The sequence below is a fragment of the Balaenoptera ricei genome, chromosome 8 (assembly GCF_028023285.1).
Source record: "Balaenoptera ricei isolate mBalRic1 chromosome 8, mBalRic1.hap2, whole genome shotgun sequence".
NCBI lineage: Eukaryota > Metazoa > Chordata > Mammalia > Artiodactyla > Balaenopteridae > Balaenoptera > Balaenoptera ricei.
The window spans coordinates 86,484,109-86,500,826 of record NC_082646.1 but is presented as its reverse complement, the minus strand read 5'-3'; the positions used below and the strand labels follow the sequence as shown (position 1 = coordinate 86,500,826).

At 34.0% G+C, this 16,718-nt stretch overlaps 1 protein-coding gene across 3 annotated transcripts in view; it reads left to right on the top strand.

Moving 5' to 3' along the window:
- IMMP1L (inner mitochondrial membrane peptidase subunit 1) overlaps nt 1–16,718 on the top strand; it is a 73,490-nt gene that overhangs the window by 37,531 nt on the left and 19,241 nt on the right. For 2 of the 3 annotated variants that reach the window (XM_059931332.1, XM_059931331.1), the window contains 3 exons: nt 9,049–9,182; nt 10,716–10,804; nt 14,413–14,539. The exons of the other annotated variant lie outside the window; for it this stretch is intronic. In XM_059931332.1, coding sequence (XP_059787315.1) covers nt 9,078–9,182; nt 10,716–10,804; nt 14,413–14,539 — 321 coding nt within the window. In that variant the 5' untranslated portion in view covers nt 9,049–9,077. The remainder of the gene's footprint in view (nt 1–9,048; nt 9,183–10,715; nt 10,805–14,412; nt 14,540–16,718) is intronic. 3 annotated transcript variants of the gene reach the window in all.

Sequence of the window (16,718 nt, the reverse complement as noted above, 5' to 3'; positions counted from 1 at the left end):
GGCTAGCACTTCGTGGCAAAATTGCATGCTGACTTATGGTTCCTACCTGTCTACAGTTTGACCCTCATGTGCCATCTACTTTGACGGCCATAAATTCCAACCTCTTGCTTAGCCAAATGGAACTGCCATTTTCTGCTAAAATTTTATTTTCCTGTGCTGTAAATTGGCGAGTATTCTTAGAGAAAAGGCCAAGTGAATGTGTTTACCTTATGTTCTTCCCTTCTTTCATATATACTTGCCCCTCAAGGCTTGCCTATATTGCTGCCTAATGCCTTTAAACAGCTATTTTGTTTATCCAGATTTTGCAACCAAGAAGTTATTCTGGTATAAGTACTCTGTCAAAACTGGCATTGAAGTCTTCCTCTTGCCTTCTTTATGTCAGTGTTCAGGCATCTCTCTATTTCCCTCTCCTCTTCTCCCTCACTTATCAGTAGTCTCTATTCATCTCCCTGTGGGATTGTTACCACTGGCTCTCAAGCATATGCTACTGTGTTTCTGTGTTTTAAAAAACTTGGTAAATACCACATTCTTCCTATTACTCTACTGCTGTGGTTCTCAACTGAGGGCCGTTTTACATCCTGGGGACATGTGGCAATGTCGGGAGACATTTTAGTTTGTCACAACTAGGGAAGGGGTCCTCCTGGCATCTGGAGGCCAGGGATGCTGCTAAAATCCTACAATGTAAAAGATAGCTGCCCACAACAAAGAATTGTCTGGCCCCAAATGTCAGTACTGCTGAGGATGAAAAACCCTGCTCTACTGTTTAGCTTGCCTTCATAGCCAAACTTTTCCAAAGACTTGACGGTATATGTTGTGTCCATTTCCATGTCTCCCTTTCATGCTTTCTTTAACGTTTTTATTTTTCTCAGGTAATACTCAGGTGATTTTTAAAGGTCAAATAGTGCTACAAAGCTTATAAAGAGAACAGCAATGTTCTCTCAGCACCCCTTGTACTGTACTTAGTTATATAGTTTTGGCCAGTTCGGTGTTGATGGAGCAAAGGTGGTTTTTTTCTTGGATAAAAAGACAAAAAGATGGGCTTCCCTGGTGGCACAGTGGTTGAGAATCCGCCTACCAATGCAGGGGACACGGGTTCAAGCCCTGGTCCAGGAAGATCCCACATGCCTTGGAGCAACTAAGCCCATGTGCCACAACTACTGAGCCTGCGCTCTAGAGCCTGCGAGCCACAACTACTGAAGCCCTTGTGCCACAACTACTGAAGCCCACGGGCCTAGAGCCCATGGTCTGCAACAAGAGAAGCCACCTCAATGAGAAGCCGGTGCACCACAACGAAGAGTAGCCCCCGCTCGCCACAACTAGAGAAAGCCCGTGCACAGCAACGAAGACCCAATGCAGCCAAAAATAAATAAATAAATAGATTTATAAAAAAAAAAAAACCAAAAAGTTAATCAGGATACTCTTTATACTTTTTCTTTCTTCCTGCCTGTAACTTGGATATAGCAACTAGTGTTAATAGAAAATAAGTCCCTTACTTAATTTACTGTTATTCTAGTTTTCTCTTGTTTGCAGTAGAATATAATCCTAAGATAGTAATCTTTTTTTAAGACTTCCCATGTATGAAACTTCCTTTGAGTTCCAGAGCTCCAGTCTCTAACATGTCCAGTTGGATATCTCACAAATATATCAATTTTAACATGACCAAAATCAGACCCTTCGTTTTCTATCCCAATGTGTGTGTGAGAGGAACCTTGTAAATAGACTTCCATTTACCCAGTTACTCAGTCCAGAAACTTGAGGGTCATCCTGATTCTTTCCTTTTCCTTGCCATTTATTTTGCCCCCAAAGTTTCTCAAATCTGTCCATTTTTCTCCATCTCCATTGCCACTTCTGTAGTTGGTCCAGCCTAACTACCCTCCCAGCATTTCTAATCTTGCCCCCATTCCAGTCCTTTCTCTACATAGCAGTGAGAGGGATCTTAACTTCTAAATCAGATCATGTTATTCTCCTGCTTAAGATCCTTCGGTGGCTTCCCATTAGTCTTAGAATTAAATCCAAAGTTCTACAAGACTTGAATAATTTTTCCTCTTTCTCTAGTCTCATTTTATGTCCTTCACACAGTGCTCCAGTCTTCTTTTAATTCCTTAAGCACATGCTTTCTGTTTCATCTGCTTTTAATGTTCTTTCCACAATTTCCATAGTTATTTCATCTTTCAGGACCTAACTTCAGTGGTATTTTCTTAGAGAAATCTTTCCTGATTCATCCTTAAGAAAAATACGTCCCACCAATAATTCTATATCACTTTACCCTATTTTTTCCTTTATGGAAATTATTTAATGTATTTACATGTTTGTCTACTTTGTATGTGTGTGTGACATCTGCCCCAATAAGCTATAAGCTCTATAAGGGCAGGCATCGTGTTCATTATTGTATTTCCAGGACTGAACACAGTATTTGGCATATAGTAGAAGCTCAATAAATATTTGTTGAATGATTGAATGACCTAATGACTATGAGGACACCCCTTTTCCTCCAAGTGTTTCTTTTTTTAAAAATTCTATCACAGAGTTGAAAAAAATGTTATACACATTCATATACACTCCATCTGGATTTACAGTGAACATCTTGCCATATTATCTTTCTCTATTCCTCCATATATGTATACATATATATGTGTATGTATATATTTGTATATGTGTGTGTATAAATTTATCTACATATGTCTATCTGTATTATTAGTAGCAGAAGTAAACCATGTGAAAGAAAGTTACAGTTACATTCATCTTTAAATCAGTGTTTTTCTCCTATGAACAAGATCATTCTGCATAGTCAGGATATTGTTAAATATAACATTGAAACGATGATGTATTTTGATTTACAGGCTATGTTCAAATTTCGCATAATATCTTTTATTGCTTTTCTTTTTCTTTTGCTTCAGGATCCAGTTAAGTATTTCATATTGTATTTGCTTGTCATGTCCTTGTATTTTAAATTATTCTTATAATTTAAAATAATACTCTAATTATTTTATTATTTTATTAAATTTATATTTTAAGTGTTCAAGTTGTTTATGGATTATGATACAGATATGTCTGATTGTTCATAATTAGATTTAGGTTATACACTTCTGGCAAGAATAGTACAAAGATGATGATGTACTCTATGTCACTGCATCATGTCAGGAAGCTACATATCAGTTTTTACCATTATTTATGCAGCTAAATTTGATCACATAGTTAATATTTACTTGATCTCTTCATGTAAAGGTAATATTTACTTGATCTCTTCATGTAAAGGTATTTTGTTCCCTTTGTAAATAATAAACTATTTACTTTAATACTTTGCACATATCCTGTTTACCAACAACCTTTTACCCAGTATTTTTTTAAATTGAACTACAGTTGATTTACATGTTGTGTTAGTTTCCTGTGTATAGCAAAGTGGTTCAGTTTATCTATCTATCTATCTATCTTTTTTCAGATTCTTTTTCATTATGGTTGTGCTATACAGTAGGACCTTGTTGTTTATCTATTTTATATAAAGTAGTGTGCATCTGTTAATCCAGAGCTCCTAATTTATCCTTCCCCTCGCCTTTCCCCTTTGGTAACCATAAGTTTGTTTTCTATGTCTGTGAGTCTATTTCTGTTTTGTAAATAAGTTCATTTGTATCATTTTTTTAGATTCCACATATGGGTGATATCATATGTTAATTGTCTTTCTCTTTCTGACTTCATTTAGTATGATAATCTCTGGGTCCATCCATGTTGCTGCAAATGGCAATATTTCATTCTTTTTTGTGGCTGAGTAATAGTCCATTGTGTATATATATCTATATATATAGATATATATATGTACCACATCTTATTTATCCATTCATCTGTTGATGGACACTTAGGTTGCTTCCATGTCTTGGCTATTGGAAATAGTGCTGCTGTGAACATTGGGGTGCATGTATCTTTTTGAATTAGAGTTTTCTCTGGATATATGCCTAGGAGTGGGATTGCAGGATCATATGGTAACTATTTTTAGTTTTTTAAGGAACCTCCATACTATTCTCCATAGTGGCTGCACCAATTTTACATTTACACCAACAGTGTAAAAGGGTTCCCTTTTCTCCACACCCTCTCCAGCATTTGTTATTTGTAGACTTTTTGATGAGGGCCATTCTGACCCATGTGAGGTTATATATTATTGTAGTTTTGATTTGCACTTCTCTAATAATTAGCGATATTGAGCATCTTTTCATGTGCCTGTTGTATGTCTTCTTTGGAGAAATGTCTATTTAGGTCTTCTGCCCATTTTTTGATTGGGTTGTTTGTTTTCTATACTGAGCTGTATGATCTGTTTGTATATTTTGGAAATTAAGCCCTTGTTGGTCACATCGTTTGCAAATAATTTCTCCCATTCTGTAGGTTGTCTTTTCATTTTGTTTATGGTTTTCTTTGCTGTGCAAAAGCTTCAAGTTTCATTAGGTCCCATTTGTTTATTTTTGCTTTTATTTCCATTACTCTAGGAGACAGATTCAAAAATTATTGCTGCAATTTATGTCAAAGAGTGTTCTGCCTATGTTTTCCTCTAGGAGTTTTATAGTATCTGGTCTTACATTTAGGTTTTTAATCCATTTTGAGTTTATTTTTGTGTATGGTGTTAGAGAATGTTCTAATTTCATTCTTTTACATGTCCAGTTTTCCCAACACCACTTATTGAAGAGACTGTCTTTTTTCCATTGTATATTCTTGCCTCCTTTGCTGAAGATTAATTGACCGTAGGTGTGTGGGCTTATTTCTGGGCTCTCTGTTTCATTGATCCATATGTCTGTTTTTGTGCCAGTACCATGCTGTTTTGATTACTGTAGCTTTGTAGTATTGTCTGAAGTCTGGGAGGGTTATACCTCCAGCTTTGTTCTTTTTCCTCAGGATTGCTTTGGCAGTTCTGGGTCTTTTGTGGTTCCATGTAAATTTTAGCATTATTTGTTCTAGTTCTTTGAAAAATGTCATGGGTAATTTGATAGGGATAACATTAAATCTGTAGATTGCTTTGGGTGGTATGGCCATTTTAATAATGTTAATTCTTCTAATCCAAGAACATCATCCAGTAATTTTAAACATCTATTAATGGCCCTTGCCTGAATGAATTATTACATTGGTGATAATTTCATTATTCCCTCTCAATATATATTAGCTGCCATTTTTTTGATAAACAACTTTCCTTGTCCCCAACACATACTTCTTTTTAAAAAAAGTCCTCAGTAGATTTCATTTTTATTCTAATATATTATTTATTACTGTTATTATTATTTTTTTAATCTCAAATTTGGCCAGTGGGAAACCCCTCAAAGTGGCTTCTATGCCTTTGGAGACTCAATGACCTTTCATCCAAAGACATAGCCAGCCTGAGAGACTCTAGAGGGAGGGAGCCAGGAAAATACATAACCGTTCCTTCCTCTGACTTCCTGCTGGAAGTCGAAGCTTGACTGAAGTGCCTTGGTGTAGTTCATATAGGTCAGTTTTCCAAGTGCAGAGAGCAGTATGGAGAAAGGTAGAGAGTGAGTCCAAAGGGACAAACAAGATCTCTGGCACATGTATGCATATATAGAGTCATGGACCCCTTGAAATCACTATGTAAACCAGAGGTTTGAAACCTCTGTGTTAATTAATCCCTTTTGCTAGTAGATCTACTGAGTGCTAGCAGTGTATGTGGTTTATTTATGTCTTATATGAATGTTACTTTCTACTCTGAGATTCCTCTTAAAAAAAAATTCATCAGCTCTTATTCTCAATTTCAGTATTTCTCAACAGTGCTCCTCATTGCACTTTTAAAATATAAGACCAAGTAGTCTTGATCCCCAGAGTCCTCTATAAATAGCTCCATCGCTCTTTTCATCTAGGAGATTAAGATCCAAAATAGTTTCAGACACTTCAGACTGCATTCTGTTGCTAATATCTCTAGGGAAGAAACAATGTCTGTTAACTTCTTTCTTCTGATCACTCATCTGTTTTATTATTTTATGAGACAGTTTCATCACAAACATTGTATTTGGGATTGAGCATTTAGTGAGTAATAAAAAAAGGCTTTATGGCCCCAATTACTTCTGAATGGGAGTTAATTACAGGGCCTCTCAGTGAATCCGAACCATTGTATTGTTATAGCATCTTTGTATTTTTTTAGTATGTTTTTTAGCCAAATGCATAATCTATTGCATAATCCAGATTATTTAAATTTTGGTAGATTGCTATTAATTTCCCCTCTAAATTTCACCTTTTATCTGTGTTAACAATATCTTCTTGCTGAGTGCCACATGTTTCTTCTTGTTTGATAATATATCCCCTCTCTAACATCAGGTAAGCTCATTTTTATTTTAGTTTTTAAATGTAATATTCATTTCACTACTTTTTAGGATTTGTTTTCATAGATCACATTTTCAAAGCTAAGCTTTCGGACTTAACCCCTACTTTTTCCCCTAGTTATATATAGTGGGAGCAAAGTAGTGTTTATACAACCTAGTTAACTTTACAAATAATGTTCTATTATTGTTATTCCTCTTCAATCTTTTCTGAATTAATTGAGCCTCAGTTATGAAGTGTTTATAAATATCACTTCTTATTAATTTATTAAATTCTAAAAATCAGTAGTTTTTAAAGTGCATCAGTTATTACTGTAAGCCAGATTGCTAAGATAGACTATTTCATATTACTTAAAAGATTTAATGAGAACACTTTTTAATATGTTACTGACAGTTTTTTTCTTTCTTCAGTGAGTATGACATTAACATGTCTCCTCATTAACCAAAATCTCAGTGGTCTTCTGATAATCGTTTTGAACCTTATAACCATTTTTATCATACTAAAGATGTTGAAATTATAGGAGATTTGGGTTCAATATTTATTCATTAATTCAGTCAGGCAAGCATTCTTTGGTAGGCCCTAAGGATCCAAAGATGAATACTGCACAGTCACTGCCCACAGACATATAAGCATATATAGTATGTAATAAGGGAAAAGATATGAATAATACAGTGTGGTAAGTATTATAATCAGTGTATGCTTAAGGTAGGTGAGTGACACAAAGTATAAGTAACATTTCTTGGGGTGGTGCCAGAGAAGACTTGTTAGGGGAGAAGACATAATAAATGTTTAATAGGTGAATAAACACTAATAAGTAATAAAACACTAATAAAGGATATAGTTCTATGCTGTGGGCTCTAAAATTCTATTATTGGGAATTCCCTGGCGGTCCAGTGGTTAGGACTCTGCGCTTTCACTGCCGAGTGCCTGGGTTCAATCCCTGGTTGGGGAACTAAGATCCTGCAAGCCATGTGGCGCAGCCAAAAAAAAAAAAAATCTATTATTTTATTTAAACATAAGTTAGGGAGAAACTTAAAGACACTTGAAAATGGAACTAATGTTATGAGGTTATATAGCACATGCTGATTGCCAAGTGAATGATATAGTAACTAGAATTTATTGCTGTATTCTGCTACACAGACTATATATCTGATTACATGTAATCCTCACTAACTCTCTGAGATAGGTACTGATACTAAGACCATTTTACAGGGAAAGGCACTTGAGGTTTACAGAGGTAAAATAACCTCCTGAAGGTCACACAGCTAAAATATGGTGGAGCCAGGATACCTGCTCAAGACAAGATCAGCTTTAGAAACAGTGTTCTTAATCATTAAAAAATGAACATAAGGAACCATAGGAACCCAGAGGAGAAGGAAAAACTTGCCTGTTGAGAGCATTTGGAGAAGAGTTACAAATTAGATACATGATGGGTATCATGATGGGTATATTCCAGGCATGGGTATTGACATACATAAGTGTTGGTTGGGCAGTATACCCTAAGTAAACTGGACCAGTATGATGGAGTAGTTCCTTCATGTAGGAGCATCAGGGAGGATCAGGTTGGAATCTGAGAATGGAATGGGAGCCATCTGTCAAAGATCCTGAAAATGAGTAATCTGTACTTGATCTGATAGAGAGCCATTGAGGTTATGGGAGCAAGGGAGTAATATGGAAGTCAGTGTAACATAATGGTTAAGTTCTTGAGTATCATTTTCCAATTTTGTGATGTTTAGCATTTAAGTTTACTACTCTTAGGTTCCTTTGTCTTATCTATAAAATGATAATGGTAATACTATCTATCTCACAGAGATTAATTTGTAAAACCTGACATATCCAAGCATTGAGCAAATGTTACATATTATTATTATTGTTGATGTGTTTTAGTAAATTTAATCTGAGAACAATGCATAGGAATCTAGGCCTAAGCGTTAGGCCGTTAGTTGAGAAATGCTTGAAACATAGTTTTAGCAAGTAAATGGAAAGGAAGGGACAAATACTAGGACTGTTTTAGATGAGTAATATCAGTGTGTTAAATGTATATAGCTTTCTAAAAATACATGTTTCTTTGTGCTGTTTCATAACATTCATGTGTTCATTGTTATATTAATAGTTAATAACTGAAAACTGAATGTAACTTTATAATTTACAAAGCCACTTTGACATGTTATTGAATTTGATTCTCCGAACCATTCTGTGAGATACTATTATTTCCATTTTATTAAGGCCCAGAGAGGGTAAGTGATTCATTGAAGATCATGCAAATTAATAAAGGAAGCAGTTTAGAACTTGAATTTTCATACACCTATTCTAGTGCTTTCCCCTTTATTCCTATATTATGTTATGACGAGAACTGATGTACTATAGCAGGCAACAGTATGAAAAACTAGTATTGGTATTTGAAAGAGTTAATATCATTTCTTAGATATCTGCCTTAATACCAAGAAATAACCAAGGCATGAAAGAGGAGAGACAAGTTCAGAGTCTACTAGTTATCTAATTCATATATAAACCCAGTGATATTTGAATATAATCTCTGTTTAGAAGATCACAATATTAAGTGGCTATAATTTGCCATTTTAAAAAACCTTCAGCAAAAATGAAAATAAGCTCTTGATTTTCTGCACCAAACCATATTAGGCATTTAATACACTCTGGGTGATTGTAAAATATTTTACAATAGAGCTATTTCTTAAGTGTTTTTAAATAGTATTGATCATGAAACTTTTTGAAATTTACCATCAGGCCAATGGTGGCAGAGTCTACATAGAACTATGCTTCGTGGTGTTCTGGGAAAAACCTTTCGGCTTATTGGCTATACTATTCAGTATGGCTGTATAGCTCATTGTGCTTTTGAATACGTTGGTGGTGTTGTCATGGTAAGTTTTTACATTCAAGAAAATAATCATTTAAAATATGTTTTTTTTTAAATTGAAGGAAGAGAGTGTTTGAATTGGCACAGATATAAAATATAAGAACTGTAACTTTAAATATGGTCCTGCATTGTTTCTTTCAGGGGCACAAAGGCCCTATTAATCTAATAATACTAGTTTTTACCATTTATTGAATGCTACTTACTGTGTTCCAGGATGTGTTTGATGTTTTACATTTATTAACTCATTTAATCTTTTACACTCTATGAGATACTTACTAGAAATCTATTATACATATGAGGAAACTGAGGCTCAGAAAGCTTAAGTAACTTTCTGCAGGTCCCACAATTCCAAGTAGACTTGGAATTTCAGCACAGATTTCTCTGATTTTCAAAACCCCTACTTTTAACCACTGTGAAGAGTATCAATAACTGTCCTGAAAATAAATGATTATTCTGCCTTGTGTCAACATTAAAATGTTAAGGCTGTCCTCCTACCAATGCATTTTCTTAATATTGCATCATAAATCTATCAACCATGACAATACTAACCTTTTGTCATATAAATGAAAGAATAAATTGATTGATTGTTCAGTCAGTAAGTTTTGCTGTTGGTGTTGCTATTTTTATCAGGTTTACCCTAAGATATTCACAGTCATATAATCTCAAGTTGAGCTGGAGTAATGCAAATAAATATATTTAACTGAAACTCCCCTCTTTGATTTTTTTAAATTTAAATTGGTATTTCCAGTAGGCTACAGAGTTAGCAAAAAACTTGCATTGTGGTCTTTGTTTTTTCTGCCCAAGTAGGAAGTTTTGAGTAAAAAGTTTTATTTACATGTAAGTGGAGTGAATGGAGACTGTTGTGTTTAGATTTTTTAAGTTGCGATGATCATTTATTACAGTTTTGAGATATATATGAAGATTATTGTTTTACCTACTAATATGAAAGTCTTTAAAGTACATCTCATTATGCCAGTATTTTTCAGTAGAAAATATAAGTTGCAGCCCCATCAAATGAGTAAGCTGTTCTCTTGGAAGAAAAGGAAAGGCATCAACTCATTGAGAATAGTATGATACCACTTGGTAAATAACTGTCATGGGCACTGGATGATAGCTGACAGTAGCAAGAAAAAAAAATCATTAATTTATTCATTCAACAACTATATATTGAGTATCAACCTTATGCCAAGCACCGTTCTTGACCTTGGTTACACAATTGGGAACATGAGAGACAAAGTCCCTGCCCTCATGATGCTTAAATTTTACAAGATGGCCAAAATTTGGAAACATAGATAATGTTATTTTATTTCTCTATTATAATATAATATTAACAAACCATTTTAAATATATTTTGCCTGTTTTTCCAGACTTGCTGGCTACTCTCTAGAGTTGAACTTATCTTGGAACTTCCAACTTATTATGAATCATCCACCAAGCTTGAAGAACATTTGCTTGATTTTCTTTCTTTTAAGCCTGCTCAGATGATTTATATTTTAAAAGGTTTTCAACTTAAATTTAAAAATTGCCTCTCTTTCAGTGTTCCGGACCATCAATGGAGCCTACAATTCAAAATTCAGATATTGTTTTTGCAGAAAATCTTAGTCGACATTTTTATGGTATCCAAAGGTAAATTTCTGCCACAGATATATTAAATTGATGGTGAAAACACACATGCACATTGTGTCTTTTCTGCAGTTTCTTAACTTTAGCTTTAAAAACTCTTTTGTAAATAACCAAATTAATGACCAACTGGATGAAATTTTGGCTCAAATTTTTTCTCTCAGTTTGAGAAATTTTAATAGTTTCTTTAAACATGCAGTTCCTTGTATCATTGTGCAAAGTAGATAGCAGTCCCTTTTATAATGTGCATTCAAGCCTTCTTTACTTTTTTTGGGGGGGGGGTTGGGGGGTGGGTTTGTCCTAGAATGTTTTGAATCGAGAACCAGGGACTTAGGAGCTACATTACATATCCAAATCTGATTTGATTTTTTAATTTTTAAAATAATCCTGCATTTCTATTGATGACTGTCTTATTCTCTATAGTGTATGATGAGCAGTCAGTGATTTTTAGACTATAGCACTGTATATAGCTGGGAGCCAGGAATCTCATCTGTTATGAGTCTCCTGATTAATTATATTAAGTAAAACCTCCGTGGGAAATATTGTTTGCCATTACATCTTTTAAAATCCTAGTCTAAATGGTGTTTCCAATCCTTGAGATACTGTTTATTCTACTTAACTCCCTGATTATTATTCCTTCTGAATGGATGTGAAGTATTAATAATTTAATGTATTTTCTAAAGGACACCTCTTTGATTCCCTAAAATTTGGGGTCCATTAGTTTTTCATAATTCTGAAAAAATAGATCTGTTTCACATTTCATCTTCATAAAATACAAATTTTACTCACTTGAGCTGGTATTTAGCTTATGACATAAGTAGGTTTAGGCATTCCTCTTTCATTATTGTCCTTTTTTATAGTCTACTTCACATTACTGAAAAATCATCAAGAATAGTGTAAAACTGTTCTTTGTGTTTACTCGTTCTTCCACCATCTTAGATTCTGTAAATAGAAACTCTGTCTTGCTCAAGCTGTATGGTCTAGCATGGTCTATGGGTAATTCCTCAGATCTTTTATCTGTAACAACTTCAAGATAATACCTAATTGATAGATATGGGGTTATAAAATAAAACTTATATAACAGGTTATGTTCTAGCTTCCTTTTCTTTTTAACTTGTATCAAGTTACAGTCTTTGGATTAACTGGAGACCTGGCTTCGCTGCAACGTGAAGACAAGCTTCTGTTTTCCATGCTAATCACATGATTTCACTCTCATAGTCCTTGAGCATCCTTAACAAAGAGCTAGACTCATTGGCTAAATAGTGTTTGAATGAACAGCTCAATATTGTCTTTTTTTGGTTTTTTTTTTGGATAGATACTCTTTGCATTCAGATGGTAATACAAATAACTATATTTAGTAAATTAATTAAGATTCTTTAGAGGTTTTATTTTGTATTCTGCGCCTTCAGGGGGCCCATTAGGTGGAAGGACAGTTCAAACTTTGGCATTTATAGGAGACATACCAAAGTAACTTTTACAGCCAAGGTAGTCAGTTGGTAACTCCTACTTTAAAAACATTACTGTCCTGAGTATTTTTTTCTTTTATCTGCAGCACAGAACCCTTGAGATTTCAGGGGAATCTCTGACCCCTGGCAAGAGATCCTCTTGCTAGCTGTTTCTAAAGATAGAGTAGCCATTCATTTAGGGAAAATGAAAGTCTGCATATCTGGTATCTAAAGCACATAGATTTTTCAGTCCAATGGACCGAACACTCATACTTGAGACAACCATAGTCTCTTATTACTACTTATTCTTTCAACAAATAGTTAATGAGCACCTTACTTATAAGGTGTGCTGTACCTGATAGAGAATGTTAGGATTAGCAAGATATTAACCCTTGTTTTCAAAAGCTTACAATCTAGGAGGGGATAATAAGGATATTTATAAATGATACAGGAAAATTTAAGTCTTAGTTCTATTAAGTTTCTTTTAAAATACTATTTGAAAGAGTTGAAAGTCCAAGGTTATATATTTTGATTTAAGCTCTGTGCCTTTAATATCTGGTTAGACGACCAGAAATACAGTATACAGTAATGATGCTTTCTATTAATTATGATTAATAGACTGAATTATGATTCAGTCTGACTGAATTATGATTTTTATGTTGCCATTCAAGTGCAGAGTTTGTTTTGAGGATCATATTGATTATTTTGTCGAAACACTTAAGCTGAATAAAACTCCCATGGAAAACATTTCTTTCCCCAAAGCTAGCCAAAATCAACTTTGTTAGTATGTTACATAGGTTACAATATTTGCAAACCTTTTCATCTGAACAGTTCCATTGACATGGTTCCAGCTGGTTGGAAAGAGATACTTTATAACATTTTCAAACAAGTGTAAGCCTTATATTGCACTCCAAATTATAGAATTTAGTGTTTTAATAGCATTCAATTCTTATCAAGAATAACCTCAAGAAATGACTGTTCTGAATACTGTTGCTGTATTTTGTGTAAAAGTTCGGATGAAGATGGTATCTTTACTTTCCTTACATAAGTATCCTTCTTGTATATTCCTCTTTGACTTAGTTGTTAAGGAAAATTTTGTCATACCTCCCAAACTAAACTTTATTTTATTAGGTAATGATTGCCATGTAATTAATCATAATTTATTTTTTTACTTGACTACCAAAAGTTTTGAACTCATTGTAATACTTATATATAGCAATAACTAGGTTTCTGATTTAACCATCATCTTCCTTTTATTTTTGTGACTTTTGATATTGTTTTGATACATGCATCTTTTATTGCAAGCAACATCAAATTATTTCCTGAACCTGGTACAGATAATAAGTAAATACATTAAATCCTTTCTATTGTGAGCAACAGAACTCACTTATTGCTCACTTCATGCAGAAAGAGCATTGCATTCTCTTTGGTTGAGGCATTAGTCATATATTTTTGTCTCCTTCTTCCTTTCCAATTTTAGATATCTTCTTAGTCTTCTAATACATGTAGATTGTTATTTCTTCCATGAATCATGTCTTCCATATGTAATCATATCCATATTGGTTCTATATGTTTGATTTGCCAGTTTATTTTTTGTAATATATGTTTGGACAGCTTTTAGCATTTTATTTGGCCGAGTCTTCTGATATTTTTTCTCAAGTATATGTCTTTTTTGACTGTACTGTAAACTCTCCAGGTTATATAATTTATATGCTGCAATTCCTCAGTTCTTTAAGCTGTAGGGAAACACAGATGATGTTTCTACCTTTTTATGTGCTCTAGAGTCAATCAGTGCTACTGGCTGGGCAGTAAAATTTGCTTGGTTAATTTGGTGGTATTTACACGGAATTGTTTTTTCATAGTTTTGGTTCTAAAAATTTGGACACAGAAGTAACACTGAGTGGGTATAGTGCAAGAAGATAATTCTCATGGAATTATCAGAAATTTTAGAATCTTCTAATAGCTTTTCCATCACTCTCATTGTTAGATTCTGACCCATAAAGTTAGTCACAAAGGTTCTCAAAGCTGGTAAATGTATGAGAGGGTCAGTATGTCAGAGGATAAAAGGTGTGGCTTTGTTTAAGTTGCTTTATAAAAGTATTGTAGCAGTGCCATGCATGTGTTTATGTTAATAATAACACTGACATTTCTTTGACTTTTTCCCCTCAGAGGTGACATTGTGATTGCAAAAAGCCCAAGTGATCCAAAATCAAATATTTGTAAAAGAGTAATTGGTTTGGAAGGAGACAAAATTCTCAGCAATAGTCCATCAGGTTTCTTTAAAAGCCATAGTTATGTAAGTAACATTTCAATTATGTTATTCATTGGTATCATAGTTGATTAACATTAACTGAACACACTGACAAATGATTATAACTTTTATTCATATTTTGAATATAAGTTAGAATAATGCATTCATTAGAATTTAAGTATGTTTGTATCAAGAACAACTTGGCCATTATAGTTTATATATTTTATTTCCTTTTAAAACCCTATATAAACATCTCAGTATTAGTTGTTGCAGGCAAGATTCACCAATGAATGTCAAAATAATGGGCAGACGTTTGAGGAAAAATAGTGTATTTGCATAGTCTCAAAGTATCTTTCCCAAGATATTTTTACAAAGGGAAAAACAGTAGCTTCGTAGAGGAGAAACCTGGCAGACACCACCTTAACTGAGTGATCAAGGTTAACTTTACCTATAAAAAGACGTCAACATAATGTGACCCCTGAATTCAAGGACTGAGAAGGGCACATCACCTTTGTGGTATTCTTGTAAAAAGAAGGTATAGCCTCATGAGAAAACATCAGACAAACCCTAACTGAGGGTCATTCTGCCACATAATTGGCCAATACTCTTCAAAAATGTCAAGGTCTTTAAAAAAAGGAAAGTCAGGAATTGTCATAGATTGGAGGAGACAAAGGAGACATGACAAGTAAATGCAATCTGGAATTCTGGCTTAGATAGTTTTTCCACTGACTTGTAAGTGGAAAATCTGGTAAAACCAAACACAGTCTTATAGTTTAGTTTTTTAAAATCCTATTTAAATGTTTAGGATAGATATTTTGGTGTCGTCAACTTGCCAACTCAGTTAGGAAAAAGAGCAAGAGCAGTAGAGTGGAAGAGTGAAGAGCAGATGTGATGTGTCAGCCCCTTTCACCAGTCACATGGCTGCTGGGACAGCTCGTGGCAGGGGAGGGCAGCCTTCTGTTTACTCAGCATATACTCTTCTTACTTTAATTATAATTTAATTTTCTATTTTTGTTTAAATTTTCTGTCACTGTCAGATTATTAATAGAGCTGTTACATCTGTTAAGTAACTTTATCTTCATCCCCAGTGTAAACATACAATTAAGAGTTAAAGTGTCTTCATCCTTGTAAATTTATTTTGACCTATAATAGCCTCTGATTGCCCTATAAGTTTGATCAGTAGAATATTAAATAATCTATTATTTATTTACCGTTCTTAATAGACTATGGTTCAGCTGTGCAAATGTTTATTACACTTCTGATGTTTATTACTACAGTGCTAAACATCCTAGGAATCCTTAGCTGATGGTGATAATGTTAAAGTTGAGAATGTGGTATTGGGTAACCTATTTTTCTGTGGCCTTCATCATGGATACTTATCCTTTTATTTTTCAAAAATGTCACTTATTTACATAATGATTTCACCTTCACATGACTGTTATCATTTCATGAGGCATTCTAGTCACTTCTAAGTTGCTTTAGCAACAAGCATATACTTCAGACCAGAAATAGTTTTATCAACAGAAAGAATAACAAAACATATAAATGATAGCATCTACTATCTGTGTACAGTGTGTACACTGCTGTTGTTTTCTTTTAAAATTATTAGAGGAGGAATATTAGGATGAAAGGATTTAGATAAAATCTCTGCTAAGTAATCAGAGAAAATAACCAGAGGACTATAAGATGTACATTTTTTTGAATATTCTATTTAAAGAAGACATTCATCGAATTTTTATGTTTGTTGAGAGGATAAATTAGGGGACACTGCCATTTTGTTCCAGATGTATTCCATTCACTTTGGTTTGCATGTTTATAAGTGTACAAACAATTGTAATAATATTGGCCAACACTTAACTATGTGCTTACTCTGTACCTGACACTGTTGAAACTCTTTCCAAGGGTTAATTCATTTAATCATCAAAACAGTAACCCAGTGAAGGTGGTAGTAGCATTTGACAGATGGGAAAGCTGAACAACAGGGAGGTTAAATAAATTGCCCAATTTCAAACAGTAAGAGAAACAGTTGGAATTCAAACACAGGTAGCCTGGCTCTGTCCAGAATCTATATTCTTTACCACGCCACTACTTTTCATCCCAAAATATCCTCTACTTACTATTATTATTCCTACTCCCATCTCCTAAATTGTACTTCCCTTAAAATGTATTTGTCTTTATTATTTTTAAAAAGAAAGACAACTGTTTCTGATCAGGGCCAGTATTA